Source organism: Martes martes (genome assembly GCF_963455335.1).
Source record: "Martes martes genome assembly, chromosome: 4".
Classification (NCBI taxonomy): Eukaryota; Metazoa; Chordata; class Mammalia; order Carnivora; family Mustelidae; genus Martes; species Martes martes.
This window is the reverse complement of record NC_137891.1, coordinates 134244919-134268514: the sequence shown is the minus strand read 5'-3', so window position 1 is coordinate 134268514 and position 23596 is coordinate 134244919. Positions and strand designations below refer to the sequence as shown.

At 33.1% G+C, this 23596-nt stretch overlaps 1 protein-coding gene across 2 annotated transcripts in view; it reads right to left on the bottom strand.

The window, feature by feature from the left end:
- LRRC40 (leucine rich repeat containing 40) overlaps positions 1-23596 on the bottom strand; it is a 45360-nt gene that overhangs the window by 3192 nt on the left and 18572 nt on the right. For both annotated transcript variants that reach the window (XM_080802517.1, XM_080802518.1), the window contains 10 exons: positions 23356-23479; positions 20137-20279; positions 18538-18710; positions 17183-17270; positions 17020-17065; positions 11097-11205; positions 7918-8025; positions 5510-5620; positions 3026-3103; positions 566-751 (listed from right to left, as the gene is read on the bottom strand). In XM_080802517.1, coding sequence (XP_080658643.1) covers positions 566-751; positions 3026-3103; positions 5510-5620; positions 7918-8025; positions 11097-11205; positions 17020-17065; positions 17183-17270; positions 18538-18710; positions 20137-20279; positions 23356-23479 — 1166 coding nt within the window. The remainder of the gene's footprint in view (positions 1-565; positions 752-3025; positions 3104-5509; positions 5621-7917; positions 8026-11096; positions 11206-17019; positions 17066-17182; positions 17271-18537; positions 18711-20136; positions 20280-23355; positions 23480-23596) is intronic.

The window sequence follows — 23596 nt, the reverse complement described above, 5'->3', positions numbered from 1 at the left end:
GGAGGAAAAAGAAATGATACAAATGAGTCCAAACAAAGCAGGATAGAAAATCAGAGGGAGGGACTAACTCCGCTTGGAGAAGAGGGAAGGTTTTCAAAGATGATATTTAGGTTGATAACTGATAAAAGCAGGGTAGAGGCATTTTAGGCTAAGGTAACAGTCAACCAAAGAATAAGAAAGACCATGCTGGCCTTGAAATAAATGGTGATAGCCTGTAATCAGATTTTTAAAAAACCTTGTATGCATAACTGGGGAGTTTATATTTCCCTGACCTTTTTTTGCAGTGGAGTTTCAAGTTATACACATATACAGTGATGACAAAAGTATCTGAAAACAGTTACTATATGTACACATATATTATACCATACAAACAAAACTTAAAAATATATTATTTGGTAAAACTTGAAAAATGGAATTGGGATTCTGGATTTTGTTACCTGTTATTTTTAATACAACATTAAATTTTTTAATTCAACTTTCCTGTGAGAGTACCTCAACAAGAGAAAAGAAACAACTTATGAATTGATCATATAAATGGAAACACTTAGTAGAATGATGTAGTTACCTTAAAGTCACACAATTACCAAGCTCTGGTGGAATTTGTAGGAGGTCATTATTTTGAAGGTCCAATGTCATCAGATTTTCCATTGCCTTCATTTTCTGAGGGTCCACAGATCCAACCTGATTGTTACTAATCAAAATTGTTTCAAGTGTGGGGATGTGATACAGAACTTCAGGTAGTATTTTGAACCTATTAAAATATGAACAGAATACCTAACTATATTGGAATCAAGGCAAAAATCATTCCTTCAAATAGATGACCTTAAGTTTGATATCATGATATAGTTTCCTTTAGGGTTATTTATTTTGTGTTTGGTTTAAGTCCTGTATTCAAATTTTAAGAAAACGAACTGATTTTAGAAACCTTGAAATATATGCTAACACATAGACTTGTAACATTTTCTATTAATTGTGCAAATGCAACAAAAGTTTAGAGTAAATTCTCCTATGTTTTTCTTTTCACATTAATAGACAAGGAAATCCTCCTGAGATTCTACCTAAAATGTCCCCATGCAGGTATTCTTCCTTAGTTTGCTTTTACTTTTTATGAAACAGAATTACTACCAATATATTAAGTAAATATTAGAAAGTTATATTTTATGTTGATGGAAGCTTCCAAAATGAGTGCATTTTTGGTTTTTGAAAAGATGACTAACATGGGCTGCTGCTTGCTCATCCAAAGCAACACCGAAGATGTCACAAAAAAGAAGGGAAGGCTGACTGCTCTCAGAGCAATACTCAGCAATTAATGCAACATTATTGAGGATCTCTTGGGGGACAGAGGCTGGCATGGTTTCAGTGTGAGATAAACTGTGGTACGGACTAGAAAAGACAAGGGATGAGCTGAAGGAGAGACTTATAGCTGTGGCCTTTTTACTTTCCTATACTGCCCTTCTTTTGCTGTCTTGATGTAGAAGGAAGGAAGGAAGGAAAAAAGAAAGGAGGGAGGGAAGAAGAGAGGAAGGAAGGAAGGGAGGAAAGATAAATAGATAAAATCAATAATAAGCATAAATTCAAACAGCTCTGAAGTTCCCGAGTGGCTGGAGAGTTAATAACTAGGAGTACAGAGGGACCAAACTGCCCCAAAGCAGTCCTTCCTCTTCTTCCCATCAATGCATGAACAAGATAATTTAAAAAGATGTAGCTCACCTGCTGACACAGAAGTTAGGGTTAGCTTTTGCTATCTTCCCTAAGACATTACTTGACAATGTGACTGAGCACTCACTAGACAATAGAGAATTGATAGTTCTGTTCACAAATAAAAATTAGCAGAGATCTGAGAAGTGTATATATTTTTAAATAATGACAACAATAATATAACCTACACTTGAAAAACCACGAGCAATAATGAAGGAGACAGAATAGAAATTTAGATAGGCAATATTTCAGACACATCACTCTGCCTTAAATTCCTTAACTGCAAATGAGGAATAATAATGGTACTAAACTTACACACTTGTTATAAGGACTGAATGATTATATTTCAGCTGGAATACAGTAAATAAACATTAGCTATTAATATTTAGATTGTTACCAGAATCAACTTGCATTATACAAAACAAATGATATAGTTAAGAGCCCAACCACTGGAGGCAAGCCACCGGGGCTCAAACCCCAGATCTTTAATGTTGTATTAATATGAACCTTAGCAAAACATAAATATCTAATATTTACTTAATATACTGGCAGTAATTCTGTCTCACAAGAAGTAAAAGCGAACTAAGGAAGAATACCTACATGGAGAAATTTTATAGACACTCAGGATGATTTCCTTAACTTCTAATTCTCATAATGACAGAAAACCACCTTTTGTGAGGATTAAATGAGATAATATATGCACTTAGTCCTGTGTCACCAGATAATAAGTCCCAAATCAATATTAGTGACTCCTAATTATTAGCAGCATCTTCAGACTGAGGAATAAACTCTATTAGTTGGCATACAAAGCTCTGACAGGACTCACTACTACTCACATGCCCAAATTCACTTGTTATTTCTGTTCCTTTATTCCCCACCCCCTTTACGGCCCAAGCCATAGCAAACTTCTTGAGCTGTCCCAAACACACCATGCTCTCATGTGTGTGCCTTAGTACATGCCAGTTGCTCCACCTGGGATGCCCTATTCCTGAGTGTCTGGCTGATACCTAATTTTTAAGTCTCAGTTTCAATGCTATCTCCTCTGCCTTCAGGCAATCTCAGGAAACACTTTTACCTATGCACTGCATTTTCACTACAGCAATCCTCATTACTTATTTACATATCTGTCTTCCTACTAGGCTACAAGTTTCTTAAAATTGTTAAAAGGAACAAAAAGTCTACTGGATATCAGCTGTGAAAATAAACCTGGATATTTAAATAAACACATGGGGCCTTTTTATTTGGTTCTTTTAGGTATATTCTCTAAGTCCTTCAAATTCTCTACATAAAAATCCTTAGTCATAGATTAGTCTGTTCTGTCTCTCACCTGTTAAAGGATAGATTAATTGTTTGTAGTCTTATCAGTGATTCCATTTCTTCAGGCAAAGAATTTAAAAAATTGTTCCTAAATTGGAAAGAAAAAGATGATTTACAAAGCTTGAAAATATGTATAATTTTAATTTATAATTAAAGTGTTATCAGGGTGCCTGGGTGGCTCAGTTCGTTAAACATTCGTCTTTGGCTCAGGTCATGATCCCAGGGTCCTGAGATCGAGTCTCACATCGCAGCAGGCTCCCAGCTTATCAGGGAGTCTGCTTCTCCCTCTCCCTCTGCCCCTTCCCTCCAGTGGTAACTCTCTCTCTGATGCATGCTCTCTCAAAGTAAATAAATAAAATCTTAAAAAATAAAGTGTTGATCAGACAAAAAATTACATAGCTCTGTTAGTCCATGATCTGATCTCATTAAGGTTGAGTCCTGAGAATTCTGAATCAGTCAACTGCCTCATTTATTTGATTAGTGTGCCAAATCCTAATACCAATACTCAACCTATAAAGCAACCAACTCTTTAGTAATACATTTAATAGGGCAAAACACTGTAAACTAATTACTTATTTCCTTCAAACTGATCTCAGAAATATGTCTCACAGATAGGGCCCTTGAAATCATGCCACATTGTTTGATTTCACAAATATTTGATTGGTGTTTAACACATGTATCTTGCATACAGACATGAAATTCTACTCTAAGCAGAGCTGTAAAATTTAATGGAAAAAAAATGAAAGAGGAAAGTGATAGGATTCTATATATTTAGAAATTTAGGGCTTTCTACTGCATAGATATTAAGCAAGTCCATTTCTCCTCTAAGTGTAAAATTTCAATTTGCCCAATGCATATATTTTTTAAGATTCTTAGAATGAAGCATGGGTATAAACAGAATCTCATTTATTGTTAGAAGGATCTGGGAACAATGTTAAAAGAAAGGTTAACAACAAGAAGGCGGAAGGATTCTAGAGTCTATATAATTACTTATAATAGGAAATTAGTGAGAAAATTATATTCAACTAGACGGTTATTACCTATTACAACTGGGTAATTTTCTCTAAATTTTTTTGTGTTCAGAAGTCAAGCCTACTAATATGTTAGTCATACTTTCTACACCTATGTTTTTCTTTCCTCTGTACAGCTATTGTCTTTATTAAGCTGTACCAAATACCCTACTGATGGTTTCTATCCTTTTCCTAAAGTCTTATATACCTACTGGTATCAGATAAAAAGTGTATGTTAGAGACGCCTGGGTGGCTCAGTCAGTTAAGCAACTCCCTTTGGCTCAGGTCATGATCTCAGGGTCCTGGGATCAAGCCCTGCATCAGGTTCTCTGCTCAGTGGGGAGCCTCCTTCTCCCTCTCCCTCTGCTACTCCCCTACTTGTGCTCTCTCCCTCTCTGTCAAATAAATAAAAAAAAAAATAAAAGTGTACATTAGTCACTTAGTTAGAAACCTAAAACTATAAACAATGGCATACACACAGAGACACACACACACCCTAAAGAATGGGACAAAAATAAAAAGAGCAGTAATGAGTGCATTAATCCATTCTCTCCTCTCCATTAATACTGACCTACAATATCGTTTTACACTGCTTTGACAGTGTAACTGGACCCCAAAACAGAAGCAATTCTACGTTTAAAAGGAGCAGAGTATTAGTAGATTTGCTTTAATCCCAAAAGCCCCCCCCCAAAAAAAGCCTCTATAGGTAGAAAAATCCTCAGATATAACTTAGCTTATTGTTATTTACCTATTGCTTGAGCAGAGCAAGAGGAGCTACCGCTGAAATAAACTAAAAGCACACCTAGTAATTATACATGAGTAGGAAGTGAAGATAATAGAGCTATAGCTTACAAATAAAGACTTAAAGCCCAAACAAATAAATATCTGACTGTCTACCTCTGAGTCATTTATTATTACTCTCAAAGAACTGTGGCAATTCTGATCCTGTCACTTCAACTTAGGACATATTTAAATTAAACTTTCTATTACTTCTGCAGAGCCTTAGTCTCTTCCCTTTCGTTGTCAGTCTTCGGGGTCTTTTTCTTTCTTTCTGGCCTTGAGTGTTTACTGTAATATTTTGAAACCAAATAGGTTCTTCTTAAGAGAAGCCGTGCTATCTTCTATGCTAGCACAGGATTTTGACAGTTTCATGCTATTTACTTTCAGAAAAGGAAAAACAGGAAACAAACATTTTCCATGGGTTATTTGTAATTTTGCTTAAGCATGAATTTAAAGAATGTGTTAATATGCTCTACTATTTTAAAAAATTATTTCTTATTTAACTTACAAACTGCCTACAAATGATAGATATTTGATTAAAATATTTCTTAAATGCTTAATTTTAGATTTGTCCTAAGATGTAATTAATAAACTAAAGAGCAATTTCCACACTTACTTAGGAAACATGAGGGAACAAGCAAATGTTAGGCAAAACTCGAAGACAAGTTATAATGAAAAAGTGAAGCAATAACATCAATAAATACCTGAGATCTAAAAAAGTCAATTTTTGAAGCATACATAATTCCAAGGATATAAAGGAAAGCTTATTAAAACTGAGATTGACATCAGAAACCATTTCTTTCAGTTCCACAATTCTGAAACAAGAATAATTTAAAAATGTTAGCTCTTGAATTCACTGTCAGAACTTCAAAACTACAAGCAGACAATAGGAGGAAAAAATCCTATATTATTTTTGCTAGTGAAGATTTTCTGTAACTTTTACTTTTCTCACAATTTCAATCAGTTTGTATTCTATTAACAGGTTTTCTTTTTTTTTTGGTTGCATAGTATAATATTCTCTGTATCTGAGTACTTCAGAAAGTTTTTAAACTATGATATGTCAACATTATTAAAGTATAGTATTTTTTGTCCAAATTATCATTAGATTAATCATGACTTCAAGAGAACACTAAGTTAATTCCTAGGTTTGTAAGTGTCATGACTATGCAACTTAAGTCAAAGACTTAAAGAGAAAGACTTAACTATTGCTAAGTAAGTCTACTCAACCTTAGTGATTTTAAAGCATGTTATTAACTAAAAGAACAAGAAATGTTAGATATGATTTGCCAAGAAATGAAACCATATGAAAAAAGACTATCAACTGCTGTGCTAAAGAAAGATGAGTTTGGATATGTAACTGATAAAACTTTCTTGGAAAGTTTTTGGATATATGTATTGAGAGCCATACTCCTTTAGGTAATTCTTCTGGAAATCTGGTCGAAAAAAAAACAGTATGTTTTGTTTTATTTATTGCCATAATCAACTTGTAGTATTATAGGCAGATTTTAAAAGTATTGTTTACAACATAGGAAAACACTCAGGACAAATAAACCAGTTAAGATACAAATTGTATATATAATTCTAAAGGGGAAACAGTTTGAAATAAAACATGCCATGAATAGCAATAGGACTACAAAAGATCTGTCCCTTGATTTCGTCCAAAATTTTATGAGTATTATTTTCACAATCAGGAAATCATATAAGGAAATGTATGACTTGTGAAAAAAATTTAAAGGAAAATTACTCAGAAACTCTCTAGATCAAGTTATGTCCTTACTATCTCTTCTTTGGTCATCTAAATTGCCAAAAATATGATGAAATAATGGAGGTAACAGAATACCATATTGTTTTGCATATGAATTACCAGGTTGAGGTAAAATGAGAAAGTAAGTAATAAGGTGATGTGTTTTAACTCCTTCCATCTTCATTCCCAGTTTTGATCCAGGATCCCCCAGGCAAACCTATCCTAAGAGCAAATCTAACTGCTCAGTTCTTCTATCAAGTATTCTCAAAGCCCTTTAAACAAGAGAGGAGATGAACTAGATCTCTTTTTGATATGGAATCTCAAAGTTAATTTACTTTTAAGATCTATATTCTCCAAACTAGGCCCTGCAAAACAGAAAGCAAGTTAAAGTTTGTCTGACTATTTAAAAATTTTAAAAATCGAAAAAACGTTTTTGACAGTCAAATTTTATATTCCCAATCACCTTTCTTTTTTTTTTTTAAGTACTTAAGTGCTTACTAAGTGCAGGCACTGGTTAAATGCTCAGTGTGGATTATGTCATTTAATTTAATTCTCATAAAATATGTACTGTAGTATCTTTATTTCATAGGTAGAGAAACTAAGAGCAGCTAGTTAGCCTGTTGAAAGCCACACAGCTCACTGATCTGGGTTACAGATACAAGCAATTGACTCCATTGTCCAAGTTCTTTACCTATTCTGTCTTCCCTACTGTTGTTTTACTTGTCAGCTTTCTTTGGGTATATAGTTTACTGCAAGATAACAATCATTTTAAAAGTTCCATATCATACTAAACTAATTTTCTCTCATAACCTAAAGATTTGCCATAACTAATATCAACAAAGACATATTGAACAGTACAAGTACAATGCACATAACTTCTAATATTTAATAGTAAAGAATCCTTTTCTGGGAGGAAAATATTAACAGGATTATCTGTTTTTTATTGCTTTTACTATCAGTGAAAAATTCAGTGGCTTAGCAATTCATTAACATACAGCCCAAAATGAAAATTCCTATTAATCCCCATGGACCTGGCTTGATGGTATCTTAACACTTTTCCTCTAGTATTTCATTACATGGAAAAATTTATACTTTTAATAATCCTAATACCTATTTTCCATGTTTAAAATGTAAAAGGAAAAGAAATCAATTTTTAAAAAATTCATATACCTCTCAGAACTGATGTTAATATGTCTCAGAGAATACTTAATTGTAATTTGTTAAATCCCTCAAATATCAGTAATGAAAAAAACTCTACATATGTTTTAAATTAAAAAACATGAAAAATCATTATTCGTGTCACTGAGATGCAAACACAACTGAAATGAGTCACAACTTAACAGAAATGACATCATGAACAATACTCACCTTTTAGGAATTTCACAAAGCTGATTCTTACTGAAGTTAACGGAAGTGATAATGTTGCTTTTCACTGCATCAAATACTTCATCAGGAATTAAAGTTGTTTGTTTATCACTAAATGAAAAATGGTTTAAAAATGCATCATCCTTAGTAGTCCAGAAAGATATGATTATTACTTTTCACTTTTAAAGGCCCTTAAAGATTTTGTGTTTTCAACGCAGAAGGCAGTTGCTTATGAAGAACACTGAAGAAGAATGCCACAAAACCTACAAACTCACAAAATATTCACCATTAAGAATTCAGACAACATATCGTATCACAATACATTGTACCATACCTTCTGAGCATTCACATACTCAGTGTGAATAAAACTAGATATATCTTCAGAGTCCAAGATGTTTAGAAATCACACAGTAATGGACGTAATTAGTAAATGGATTCCTCTACCTCAGAATAGAACGAATCTATAACTTTAAAGCTGTTGCCATCCCTTTTCTCAGGGACTATCTGTCAACTTTATTTAGCTATGTAGTTAGCTGCAAGGTAACAATCATTTCTAAAAGTTCAACACTGTGGTGCCTGGGTGGCTCAGTCACTTAAGTATCTGCCTTTGGCTCAGATCATGATCCCAGGGCCCTGGGATCGAGCCCCACGTTGACCTCTCTGCTCAGCAGGGAGCCTCTTCTCCTTCTCCCTTTGCTGCTCCCCCTGCTCGTGCTCTCTCTGTCTCTGTAAAATTAATAAAACCTTTAAAAAAATAAATAAAACAAATTAAAAAAGAAAAGTCAACATTATACTAAACAGGTTCTGAGCCAACTTCTCTATCCTTTAGCATGTGACAAGGTAGACAGGGTAGTGGCCTCAGACTAAACCATTCCTGGTTTTACCATTAAGGAGCTTTTTTAAAAACTACTTTCTCTTAACCTCAGTTCTGTGAAATTAGAATCTGAAGAACTATTGATTGTTATGTGGGCCAGACCTTTTGCAAATATAAATGTAAATAAATTTCCTTTTCAATAAGATTTTCAATAAAGCATACAATTAATCTTAAATGAAAGTATAGTAGTACTCTGACATTTGCAGATTTATCAATTTGTTGATGTTATAATTAGCCATTTGTCCCCACATTCTTCTTTTATAATTTTCAATACCTAATACATCATCCACTTAGAAATTGTTGATGGAATGCCAAATTAATGACTTTATGAACAAGAAAACAATTATTAAATATAAAGTCCAATATAGAGAAACCTGTAAGAAAGGCACTGTAATACAGATAGGTAAAAAGACAGCCTAAATTTCAGTTTTTATACCTTCTACTTCTGCTATATGGCCTTATCTTCTATGTGTCAATAGGATTTTTATCTTTTTAATCAGAAATGCCCAAATCAGGGGGAACTGATTTATTGTAATCGAACACTGAAGATTACACCCTTTCAAAAAAATTTAGTTGAAGGCATTTATGCTGTGATACTGGGAATCGTTTATATTTTAAATGGAATACTCCTTTTCAATTAAAGTCTCTGAGGAAAATAAATTATAATAAATTTAGAATCAAAACAATCTAAGATGTATGGTCTTCAGTGCTATCTTTAAAATACTTTTGTGATATCTATGGCTTTGTTTTTATTTTTATTTTTTAAAAGATATTATTTCTTTATTTGAGAGAGAGACACACAGCAAGAGAGGGAACACAAGCAGGGGGAGTGTGAGAGGGAAAACCAGGCTTCCCAAAGAGCAGGGAGCCTGATGCGGGGCCCAATCCCAGGACCCTGGGATCATGACTTGAGCCTGCCCAGGACCTGAGCTGAAGGCAGACGCTTAACAACTGAGCCAGCCAGGCGCCCTGTTATCTGTGACTTTAAAAAGTGGGAGCTGCTATCTCAAATAAAATTGTATCAATATTACTTTATAGATTGTTTGGAAGATTAAAAGCAACAGCATATGCAAAATACCTAGTACATTGCCCAGCACAGAATACGGACACAATAAATCGTTTCCATTCAGGGATGAGGGAATGAAGGCAGAGAAAAAAAAAATTCTAAGGCAGGAATCAAGTCTGTCTCATCATCATTTGGTGTATTATGACACCTAGCATAGGATTTGAAACCTAGCTGGTTCCAAAAATGTCTATTAATAAATGGGTATATTATGTGGAAGAGAAGCATGCTAAGCTACCATGCTATGCTATGAGAAAAGAGGGATACAAATATAAATATGGAAGAGTACATCTTGTATTACAGTGTCAAACAAGGAAGCTGGCTTAGAGTAGGGATTTCTATATACATCAAATAGTGTTAGACTAGAGGTGGAAACAATGTGAATGAAACAATTGATCTGAACTAGAAACTGTATCCTGACCTTTAAGAAGGTCAGTGGTTCCTACTGACACATTAAGGAAAAGAGGCCAGACACCAATGCTTACTGTTAGATAACTGAATAACTCTGGTCACCTGACTTGAACTTCAGTCTGTATCCTTTTGTATTTTCATTACAATATCCAGACATGAACTAATCACTGTAGAAGCTTTGACAGCATTGGTTAATTTTATCATTGTTGCCTAGATAGTACTGAAAGAATACTTAACAATATTTGCATAGGTATCTTCTTTCCCCAATCAAATACATTTCCATAATATAAACTTTTTAGACTTTTATATCAACTTATACACCAATATTGCAACTGGTCCAGGTTTAATACATATGTACTAGAGCATAATATTATTATGGCATATTACTTGGCTTAGATGTATTAATGGGGTACAACCTCTCAAGCCTTGCCTGCTTAAGGTCTTCATTAACTAACTGATATTAATTTCTTATTTACTAGTAGAGTCTTTCCCAATATAAAATCCTCTCTTGATACTGCTTGCTGAGTCAAAAAACTTTACTACCAAACAATACTTTCATCTTATTTTTATAACAAAATGTTCCTTATTACAAAAATGTCAATAGTAATAAACATCTACCTCTTAAGCATAATAAATACAAATCACTGAAGGAATGGTATTTAAGTTCACTGACTTTTAATATGCTTTTATCTCATCACTATTTTTCCATCACTTGCTATTAATCTAAGTACAAATATACTCTGATGAATTCCTCCTCACCAACTTTCCTTTTATCTGAAGGATTACTTCTCAAAGTTTTCTATATGTTTTGCAGTGTTTAAGAAAATTACATACCTATAGTCTAATATTTTTAATGTAACGATAGCATGTACATTGACTCTGGATTCACTTGGTAGTGTCATGGCAGTCTCAATAACAGAATCACTTTGGCTTGGTCCATCATCTGGCAAGAGAAAAGTTATGTGAATCCAATATACATATTATAAAGTCATTTATAAATTCTTGGAAATATATAAAAATGGTAAACATGATTTCTATATGTTACTGGTAAGAATGCCTTTAGTCATATACTTTATTTCTAATAACTCAAATCTAGGTCTAGAATTTAATATTTAATTAACAGAAAATAGATAAAATTACTATAATATGGCTTTAAAATCTTTTAATAAATCCTACCAAGAAAATTTAGGAGTAGAAAAGAACCTTCAAAGAACAACTACAATCTCTCAGAAGAAACAATGACACTAAACCTTCCTCTTAAGAAAAATATTATGGTCTATTAGAAGGAATTTATTAACAAAGGAAAAATATTACTTCCCATAAATGTCTACAAAATAGGTATATACTGATCTTCTAAGTTAGGACATATGGCAACTGATTATCCTTGATCACTTGAAACTGAGGGACTTACATAATCAGATAAGCTTTTGGTACATTATTTATGTTAAGAGTGTTTTTTTTTTCCAGCAAATGCAGGACTTTATTTTCAATAGGTATTTCCTAACATACATGCCTACTCACACACAATTAACCCTCTTACTAGTGTCCAAAGACTGTTTAACACTGCCATTATATGGTATAAAGAACAAAGCAACTCATACACATCAAAAAGAAAGGGCTTTGTGACTTTTTGGCAAAAGAGACTTCAAACTATCTAGACAGAAGTAAAAAATAAAAAAAACTATTAATTTTCAACAATGTGAAGAAAATTAAATAGTCCTAGCATTCATCATATGTTAAGAGTATAAGGCATACCAAAAGAACATAAAACAGTAATATCTATGATCTTGCTTCAGCCCAGTAGGCATTTAATGAACATTTGTTGAATACTATGAAGTATATTTCTCTTGCATGGAGCTCATCAATTATTCAATAATCAATAATCATTAAGCTAGTAGTTCTAATGCAAATATCATATGGATATTTTGTTCACAGAAAGAGCAGAGAATAAAAGACCGTATCAAATAGAAATAAAAGACATCAAGATATTTATTAGTATTAAGCAAATGCTTTAGTATTTAGAAGTACACTAGCATTTTGGTTACATCATTTTAAAGAGATGTAATATATATTGCCAAATTACATCAGCAGATAGGCAACATTAAACCAGCAATAAAACCCGGCTTTAGTTGTTAAATATATGTGTAGACTAGCATGACAACATATTGACATAAAGTATTCGCAAAACTTTCCAAAGAGTCACTTTTAATAATCAGCATCAAGAATATAAACAGGAAGTCCATTATCCATTCGGAGGGGCCTATACAAGAGACAGATTTTCTTTTCATTATATATCCTTGTATATTGGTTGAATTTTTTTTCCATGTATGTTTACTGACTTTTTAATTAAAGAACACAAGTTGGCAATATTCCCTAAATTGATCTACAGATCAATAAGCCGTATCAGAACCCTAGATGACTTCTTTGTAGAAATCAACAAACTGATTCTAAAATTCATGTGGGATTGCAAGAAACACGAAATAGCTAAAACAAGACTGAGAAAAAAGAACAAAGGATTTACCCTTCCCAATTTCAAAACTTACTATAAATCAATGGTAATCAAGAGACTGTAGTACTGGCACAGGATAGACATACAGATCAATGGAATAAAATTCAGAGTCCAGAATGAACCTTGTATTTCTGGTCAACTGATTTTCAACAAAAATGACAAAACCATTCAGTGAGAAAAGAATAGCATTTTCAACAAATGGTGCAAGGAAACTGGATAGCCACATGCAAAATTAAATTGGATCTTTATCTCATACCATACATAAAAACCAACTCAAAATTAACCAAGTATTTAAATATAAGCACAAAAGTATAAAACTCAGAAGAAAATATAGGAAGCAATTTTCATAAAATAGGTTTTTGCAAAGGATTTTTAGACATGAAGCCAAAAGCATAAGCAAAAAAGAAAAGGAAAAAAAATAAACTGACCTCATCAAAATTAAAAGATTAAAAAAAACCTTTTATATTTCAAAGGACACCACCAAGTAATGAAAAATCAAACCCACAAAATACTAGAAAATATTTACAAATCATGTATCTGACAAGATATTTCTTTTTTTATTAATTATTTTTATTAACATATAAAACTCAACATGGAAAACACAGGGGTACAGGTCTGTGAATTGTCAGACTTACACATTTCACAGCACTCACCATATAACATACCCTCCTCAATGTCCATAACCCCGTCATCCTCTCCCTACCCCTGCCACAGCAACCTTCAGTTTGTTTTATGAGATTAGGAGTTTCTTATGGTTTGTCTCCCTCCTGATCCCATCTTCTGACAAGACATTTCTATCCAGAATACATAAAGAATTACTATAACTCAATAATAAAAAGATTTAAAAAAATAAATATTGGGCAAAGGATGTCTCATGAACATATATGCAAAATTCCTTAATAAAATACTAGCAAGTTGAATATTAAAAAGTATTTAAAAATTATACACTGGTGACTAAGTGGGATTTAACCCAGGTATTTAAGTCTAGTTCAGCATTCAAAAATCAATCATGTAATGCTTCACAACAACAGGATAAAAAAAGAAAAGTATATTATCATATCAATAGATGCATAAAAAACATCTGACAAACACCAACACTCCTTTATGATTAAAAACGCTCAGCAAACTAGGAATAGACGAGTACTTTTTCAACTTAATAAAAGGTATCTACAAAAAACCTACAATTCACATCATACTTAATGGTAAGAAACTTGAAGCTTTCCACCTAAGATTAGGTACAAAGTAAGGATGCCTCCTCTTACCATTCTTTCTGAACATCATACTGAAATGTCCTTGCTAATGCAATATAGTAAGGAAATGAAATAAAAAGTATATAAATTGGGAAGGAGGACAAAAAATAGTCTTTGTTCACAGATGACACGACCATAGGTAGAAAATCGAAAAGTTGTGACAAGAAAAACCTCCCGAAACTAGTAAGTGATTATGTAAGGTTGCAGGATACAAGGTCAATATATAAAAATAAATTGCTTTCCGGGGCACCTGGGTGGCTCAGTGGTTAAGAGTCTTCTGCCTTTGGCTCAGGTCATGATCCCAGGGTCCTGGGATCGACCCCTGCATTGGGCTCCCTGCTCAGCAGAAAGCCTGCTTCTCCCTCTCCCACTCCCTCTGCTTGTGTTCCCTCTCTCTCTCTCTCTGTCTCTGTCAAATAAATAAATAAAATCTTTTAAAAACAAAAAAATAAATTGCTTTCCTTTCTATCAATAATAAGTAGAACCTGAAATTAAAAACACAATACTAATTACATTAGTATCCCCCCAAATGAAATACTTACATATAAATATGACAAAATATGTATAAAAACTCTATGAGGAAAGTTACAAAACTCTGATGAATGAATCAAAGTACTACATAAATGGAGAGACAGTATTCATGGATAAAAGGTCTCAATATTGCGAAGATGTCCCTTCTTTCCTACTTGATCTATAAATTCAATGCAATCCCAGTCAAAATCCCAGCAAATTATTTTGTGGATGGTGACAAACTGATTCTAAAATTTACTTAAAGCAGCAAAAGACTCAAAATAGCCAACACAATATTGATTAGAGAACAAAGTTGGAAGACTGACACTATCCAACTTAAAGACTTACTATAAAGCTACTGAAATTGAGACAGTGTGAAATTGCCAAAAGAACAAATAGATCAACAGAACAGAACAGAGAGCCCATAAATAGACCTCCATAAATACAGTCAACTCATTTTTAACAAAGGAACAAAGGCAATAATACAATGGAGTAAAGATGGTCTCTTCCATAAATGGTGCTGAAACATCAGGAAATCCACATGCAAAAAAGAACAGATTTATTCATAATTGCCAAAACTTGGAAGCAACCAACATTTGCTTTAGTAGGGTGAATAAATAAACTGTAGTACATCCAGACAATAGGTTATTCAATGCTAAAGAAAAATGAACTATCAAGCCATGAAAAGCAGGGAGGACACTTAAGCGCATACTACAAAGGGAAAGAAGTCAATCTGAAAGATTTCAATTACATGATGTTCTGGAAAAGGAAAAACTATGGAAACAAGAAAAAGATTAATGACTGCCAGATACATGGTGATAGAGGGGATAAGAGGATAAATAGGCAGATCACAGAAGAGTTTTAGGGCAGTGAAAATACTTTGTATGATACTACAATGGGGAATACATATCAGTTGTCCAAATCCATAGACTATACTACAACAAGAGTGAACTCCAAGGTTAACTATGGACTATGATTACGATGTGTTGATGCAGGTTCATCTTTGGTAAAGAATAAACCATTTAGATAAATGATGTTGATAAATGAGGGAGGCTATGCATGTGTGGGGACAGGATATATGGGAAATATCTGTACCTTCCTCTCAATTTCGTTGTAAACCTAAAACTACTCTGAAAAAATTAAGTCTTTGAAAATTTTTTCGATTATTCTGATATGACTTCTAACTGATTCATATCAGAATAATTAAATTTTTCTGGAGGAGAAAGCATACCTAGAAAAGAAAGGGAACTCCTTGATTGGAAGGAAATAAGAGTCTTAGAAAATTATGTTACTTGATTTGAAGGTCAAGGTGGAAAATGAAAATTGCTGAAATATATAATTATCTTATTCATGTAATATACACTGATTGGCAATACAGTGCTAGGTTAGGCTGTGCATAACCAACAAAGTCATGAGCTAAATTAACAGTTGCAGTATTTAGCCACTAAGTCGTAGAGTGTTTGTTATGCAGCAATACACTAGTATAGCTCACTTTTCTTTAATACTCTAGTGTATCCTACAATGATATGTATAAAATAAAAATTGGGATATAGTACCATTTTAGTGAAGCATTAAAAATTAATTGTATATGGGACACCTGGGTGGCTCAGTCAGTTAAGCGTATGCCTTCAGCTCAGGTCATGATCCCAGGGTCTTGGGATTAAGTCCTACATAGGGCTCCTTGCTCAGAGAGGAGCTTTCTGCTCCCTCTGCTTGTGCTCTCTCTCTCTCTCTCTCTCTGTCTCAGATAAAAATAAAATCTTTAAAAATAAATTAATTAATAGATAGATAAATAAAAATTAAATGCATAGTATCATTTTCTCTTTTGGTACACATTCATGCTAAATTAATATACCCTCGAAAATGTGTTTTATCTTTATACTTGTTAGAATTTAGCAAAACTACGCATGAAGCAGATATTCAAGTAACTATTTTTTTTTTTAAAGATTTTATTTATTTATTTGACAGACAGAGATCACAAGTAGGCAGAGAGGCAGGCAGAGAGAGAGGGAAGCAGGCTCCCCGCTGAGCAGAGAGCCCGATGCGGAGCTCGATCCCAGGACCCTGAGATCATGACCCGAGCTGAAGGCAGAGGCTTAACCCACTGAGCCACCCAGGTGCCCCTCAAGTAACTATTAATATCCTTCCTAGTCAATAGCATTCATATACTATATTATAAAAGTCAAGTTTTTTGCTCTTTTTTCAAAGTTAAAGCACTAGGATGCTAATAAATCTTTGTTATATTTTCCAATTGGTACACTGTAACAAATCAAAGAAATTAAGGATAAATCATTATTATTGTGAATTTAAGGATATTTTTATAACTCCAGCATATTTATGACCTATATGGATTCATAATTAGAACCACACCTGCCATGGACCATTTCCTCTAATTATTTACACTCAAAATACATGTAAATTTATGTACTGTTAGCACTTCACTGCCTTTCATACTACCCTTCAAAACAGAGGAAAAGTAGAAAAGTACCTTTAATCTTGCTTCGCAGATATTTTAAGACTTCTTGGGTTCCTTTCTGAAAAGGTAGAGAGAAGACACATGTTCACCAAGACATATCTTGCAGTTTCAGAGACCAATAGGCATACTGGAATTTCAAATTTAAAAACCAGAACTGAATTCTAAATATGCTTACATTTATAATTTCTCTTCGTATGGTTCTCAAAGGATTTCCTTCTAGTGCCAGAAATTTCAAATGAAGTCTTCCCAATGAACAGGGTAGACTACAAAAAGATTAAATCAATTTCAGGGAAAACATGAAGAGTAAGTATAATTCAACCAATAGTTGACTCTAAAACAACAACATATAAGAAACTATATATCATATAATAGTGTCAAAGAGAGCTCAAGTAACATAGGTCTAAAATATCTCCCCTTGAAATAAATGCTGAACATGTAAGAGAAAAAACAGATTTGTTCTGAAATTGTCATATTGTGATTGCTTAAAAAAAAAGGTGAGCTACAAAACATTTGCTAAAAAATTGTAAAAAGTAAGTTTGAATGAATCAGTGATTCAAGACAGCCATACTCAAGGATACTAAATGTTTTGATTTCATCCTTCAAGTAAGCAAATGAAATTCTTCCCTAATAATCTAGTATTTTTTCCCATGTACAAAAGCACTCCTATCCCACAAACATTGTGATCAATGCACAATACCAACTTATTTTTTAATGACATTATAATCAAATTGCTTCTGTTCTTAATCTTTCAGGACCTTCTGATCTCTTAAAGAATGAAAACTTACTCTTCACAGGCATTTTAAGGACCTTTTCTATATGGCTTCAATTTACCTTTCAAGCCCTAAATTCAGTTCTGAACCTTCAAGGTTTTCTTTGTGCAGTTTTGTCCCACCAAGTAAATCCTTCTGACCACCATACATATGCACTTTAAAATTATGGTCATCCTCTAAAGATCATATGGTGGGACTAGAGTGAGGCATGACCCTGAAGGTGTGCTTAAATTCTGTGCTCTAGAATTTAACTTAACTTGCCTCACCATAGTCCCAGTCCTAATGATCATCTAAAAACATTTTCTCTTCCACAAAATTTGCCCTGATCCTCTCAATAAATTGCTGATACCTATATTTCCTTTACGCCCTCAAAGCATTTTCTATCTCTCCTATGGCTTTACATTCATTTAATTCAACAAATATTTATCAGGTACCCTTTATATACCCAGACACTGATCTAGGAGTTATAGACCAGTGAACGAAACAGGTAAAAACCCTGACTTCCTAGTTTATGCTCTAAGTGGATTAGAGTAACCTGTAAATATATCTGATTCTATTAGTATTTTAAGCTTGTTGCCAAGGACCAACTCTAACCATTCTTTTTAAGTCTGCATGTGATACTTGTTCAATGAATGTTTAGTGAATTCAATTGAGAAAAAAGATCTCTACGTGTTTTTTACAAATCTTAAATAACTTACTAACTTATGAATTATAAGAAAATGCAGGTATGATTTTTTATTCCTTTGATCTTTAAACTTACCTACTAATATCATTGTTGCTTAGGTCAAGTCTCTCCAAAGACTGTAGCAGTGTAATCTCATCTGGAACAGATTTTAACTTATTATCCCGCAGGTCTAGCACAAGGATAGAATTCAGATGCTTAAGATGTTCTGGCCCTAATATTTCAATCTGGTTTTCACCTACATGTAATTCCTACAAAACCAAAGATGACTCATTATGTATTTCTGTATTCAATAGATAATAAAAATAAAATTGAAGTCTTAACTTCAAATCACTGAAAAATACATGGAAAAAACGTAAGTTTCTAATTACTAACGTGCTTAAGTTTTCAATTACAAGTAAGCTAATTCAAAGTTAAAAATGGTAAAAACAGAACATTTTCAAGGATTTTCTGATAATTTAAAAAATAATTAAAGATTTAATCTGGCAGAAAGTTCCAAGTTTACAAACCAAAGCACAGAAATGATTTAGTAGTTACATTTACAGAATAATAAAAATACAAATCCAAGAACCATGCTGATAAAAAATTTGAAGTTTTAAAATAAGTTGGAATGAGCATAAAAAGTTACAATCAGTTTGTTGTTATTCAACATTTTCATTAGTGGTTATTTTTTTAAAGATTTCTTTGTTTACTTTAGAGAGATAGAGAGAGCAAGTGAGCAGGTCAGAGGCAGAGGGAAAGGGAGAAAGAATCTCCAGCAGACTCCATGCTCAGCAGGGAGCCTGACACAGGGCTCCATCTCACAACCCTGAGATCATGACCTGAGCAGAAACCAAGAGTCAGGGGGCGCCTGGGTGGCTCGGTGGGTTAAAGCCTCTGCCTTCGGCTCGGGTCAAAATCCCAGGGTCCTGGGATTGAGCCCCACATCGGGCTCTCTGCTCAGCGGCGAGCCTGCTTCTCTTCCTCTCTCTCTGCCTACCTGTGATCTCTGTCTGTCAAATTAAAATAAAATCTTTAAAAAAAAAAAAAAGAAACCAAGAGTCAGACACTTAACGAACTGAGCTACACAGGTGCCCCTCATTAGTGATATTTAAATATAGTGATCTCCCATTAATGGCATCTATAATTATCAGATGTATAACTAATCTTTAATTAAATAACTTTTTCAGTTCCTTTTATCACTGCCACCATTCTGTTTGAGAAGCCCTTTTAACTCTAATACATAAAGTATACATGAAGGAAAACAAAACATGTTAAATCTAGAAGATAATGCTATATACTTAAAACCAAAAGAAAGTAATTAATTTTAAAAAGACACAATAATGATCAGGTAAACATAAAAGGTGGCAACTTACAGAGTTAGATACATATTCCTTCCTAGTACTCCAGGTGTCCTACAGTATGGCTCCACCATACTATGTTAGCCTCATCATCAACTTCTCCAGTTATATACAACTCCCCAGAAGAAATGGACAAATTCTTATACTTAAGTTATTTCTTTAAAAAAAAAACAACTACTGCTAACAATACCATTAATGTATTTAGTCATACTAAAATTCTGAAAAAAATACAAAAAACAAAGCACTATAACTAATACATATTCCCAATGTAAAAATGTCATTTTCATAATTAACTTTTGGAAAATATATAGTTATTTAATAATCACCTAAATATTACCTTTAATAATCTGCAAGAAGGAAATTCTGGTAGAAAACGTAATTTATTCCTCCTCAAATAAAGCAATTCTAGTGACTCCATGTTAGCCAATTCAGGAGGTACAGCTTCTAAGAGATTTGAGTTACAATCCAAATGCTTTAATCCTATAATACATAATAAGTGAAAACAAAAATTCTTTAATAAAAAGAAAAATACTGGTCTATAATTGTATGTACATTCAAAGAACATGTACATCATCATGAAGAATTACAAACCCATGCCACTAATACTACTATAATAATCAAGAATCCTCAATACCACTGAATGAAATAAACATAAACTGAGATCGCTTTTATATTTAATTATAACTAAACAGATATGACATTAAAAATGATGTTTAATAATAGTCCAAATCATCTTTGTAATGGTAAAAAACAAAATACTTCAATACTCTGTTAAGGTATTCTAAAATATACAAACTACAAGCTATGAGATATTATTTCCCTCAGTAATTATGCATTTTTTAAAAAATATTTTATTTAGAGAGAGAGCAAGAGCAGGGGGAGGGACAGAGGGACAGGGAGAGAGAGAATCTCAAGCAGATTCCACAGGGAGCCTGACACAGGGCTCAATCTCATAACCCTGAGATCATGACCTAAGCCAAAATCAGGAGTCAGCCACTCAACCAACTGAGCCACCCAGCAACCCAGTAATTCTCCATCTTTAAAAAGAAAAAGCTTAAGGTAGTTAAAGATAGACATGGATGCATACTAGCTGTATGAATGGATGTCAAGTAACCGGCTAGTAGTAGCTTAGATACATGTATTTAAATTTGGCCAGTTGACTTTCTGTCAAAAAGCCTTGGATTTCTATGTTTGTCTTCCTATTCCTCCATCTATCCATATGGCCTCTTTCTCCCTCCCTGTCTTCTTTCTTTCTTTACCTATTTTTGTTTAAATTACAGGCTTTCTCTAACGTCTTAGCTAATACTATGAACAAGAATGCATACTATAGCTCAACAAGGATGTTCTTACTTGCAGAATCTCTCTTACCTCCTGGATCTTTCTTTCTTAAAAAAGCATATAAGAAAACAAAAATGGAAAGATGTAAAGGTCTTCTTTCCCTTAAAAATTCAGTAAGCAGCTTTCTCCCTAATACATATCACAGATTCTTCCACTTAGAGTGGCCACCATAAATTTTCCACAATTTATTCTCCACCCTTTAGTCTGAATAGGTGATATACTTTTTACAACTTTTTTGCTGTCCTTTGAGCCTATTTTAACATAATGCAAGACTGAGTTGATATTGCCTTAGACTGTTTTTAATATTTAAAGAAGCTAACTGTTTTCAAAACAAATATAATAGCACTACTTTCAACAAATACTATAATAATTTATGTATTATTTGGCTACAGCATTTTTTAAAATGTCACAGTTGGAAGTCTGGGTGGTTTAGTCAGTTAAATGTCTGCCTTCAGCTTGGGTTGTGATCCCAGGGTCCTGGGTTCAAGCCCCATATGGGCTCCCTGCTCACTGGGGAGTCTGCTTCTCCCTCTGCCTCTACTTTTCCCCTGCTTGTGCTCTCTCTCTCTCAAATAAATATAATTTTTTAAAATAATAACAAAATAAAAAATTTTAAAAGTCACAATGTGATTCACCCAAATCCAGTAAATTCTATAAAAAAGTTTTAAAAGTTAGACACTACATTTTTACAATTGTTTGCATTTAAGAGTACCGACTGAGAATATAAGCAGTGCATAGTGAAAAGAATAACAGGGATGGAGTAAAAGGATTCAAGCCCTTATAGAACTGTTGTGATTCCAGCCATGTCTCTATGATATATAACATAATGTCTAAGCCTAGGTTTATGAACGTTTGAAATGTAAAAAATACTCATTCCCCTAACATCACAACTTTGTGATGGCAAAACAATATACATAAAAGGATCTGAGTTACCAAGAACCATACAAATGTTAGATATTGTTCTTAGGGTCCAGTCATTAATAGCGAAGTAACAACTAAATGTCCTACTGGTGATAGTTTAAAAGTCATGGCTATCACTGTCATGGCTAAAGGAAGAAAGCATCTGATCATTAATTATATAGTATATTGGAAAAACTGCTATAAATTCAAAGTATTTTCCTATTGATTTCCCTCTTTTCCCATCTCTCAAGATATGTTCATTCAAATTATGAAAAAAAATTTCAAGCTTCTTACATATTAAGATAACATATTTTATGTTTAGCTCTACTTTTTATTACCTTTATTGAAAAATGGCTAATATAAGCAAAGTCTTAGTTACCGATATCCTAAGTAAAGGCTCCCCTAAAATATCAACTCAATTTATGGAAGATTTAATGTATGCACTCCTATTGCAAATGACAAATTACTACTAATCTAAAATAAAACAGCACAATTTTACAAATTTATCTCAAAATGATCTGTAATCAACTATACAAAATCACTCCTATAACCTCCACAAGAGGGAGGTTTAAAAAAATGAAGAGTGCTTATACATGATTAGCAGAAAAGACCAGATCAAGTAAAGAGTAGATAGCTAATATACAGTATGCTCATCAACCAAGAAATAATAATAGTTTGCCTTTAAACAACAACAAAAAAATGATTTTGCCCTCTAAATCAAGAATTCTGAGATAATGAATTATAATTATTTAAAAGCTACTGAAATGTGCCTTCAATTTCTTTATCCCTTAATATTAGTTCTAGAATATGTTAAATACAATAGTTCAATGGTAAACTTCAATAGAACCAGTATTTTAACCTTTTCTTTTTAAAAAAATGATTGACCATTTGGGCAAAACTAGACTATCTCCTGGCATCATTACTTATGGACCATGACGAAGCTACAGCTATAACAAAGCCACAAGTAGAATCACCAATTAGAGGGGAATGACCTCTTAGTGATTGTTGAATAAATGAAGAGATAACACAGCTCAAAACCCTATCAATATCTCAGGTATATAATTTTACCATAACTCATAATTATATTTTATTTTCCTCTTTTTGATATGCCAAAATATGCTTTTGGTAATAACTGTTTAGGAAGTTAAGCTAGACAATAATGGTCTGGAGAAAATCTTACTATTTGCTATTATTTGCTTTACCCACATAAAATCTATTATTTTACTTCCCTGTAACTAACAATATTAAAATTTATTTTACTAAGTATAAGTTGCACCAACTTCACATTCATGTATGTTTTAAAATAGAGAAGATTTACTTTTCATTCCACTTATTTCTGCTGGCAAACTCTTCAGTTGATTGCTGGAAAGATTAAGTCGCACCAGACTGGAGAGAGAAGAAAAACTAGCAGGAACGGTTGTAAGACGATTGTTGGAAATATCCTTTAGAAAGATAATGAATCAATCAATCAATCCATCCATCAGTTAATCAACTGGCAAATAAATAATTGATCCCTCAAAGAGATTCGAGGATTTGAGGAGATTACAACATAAAGACTA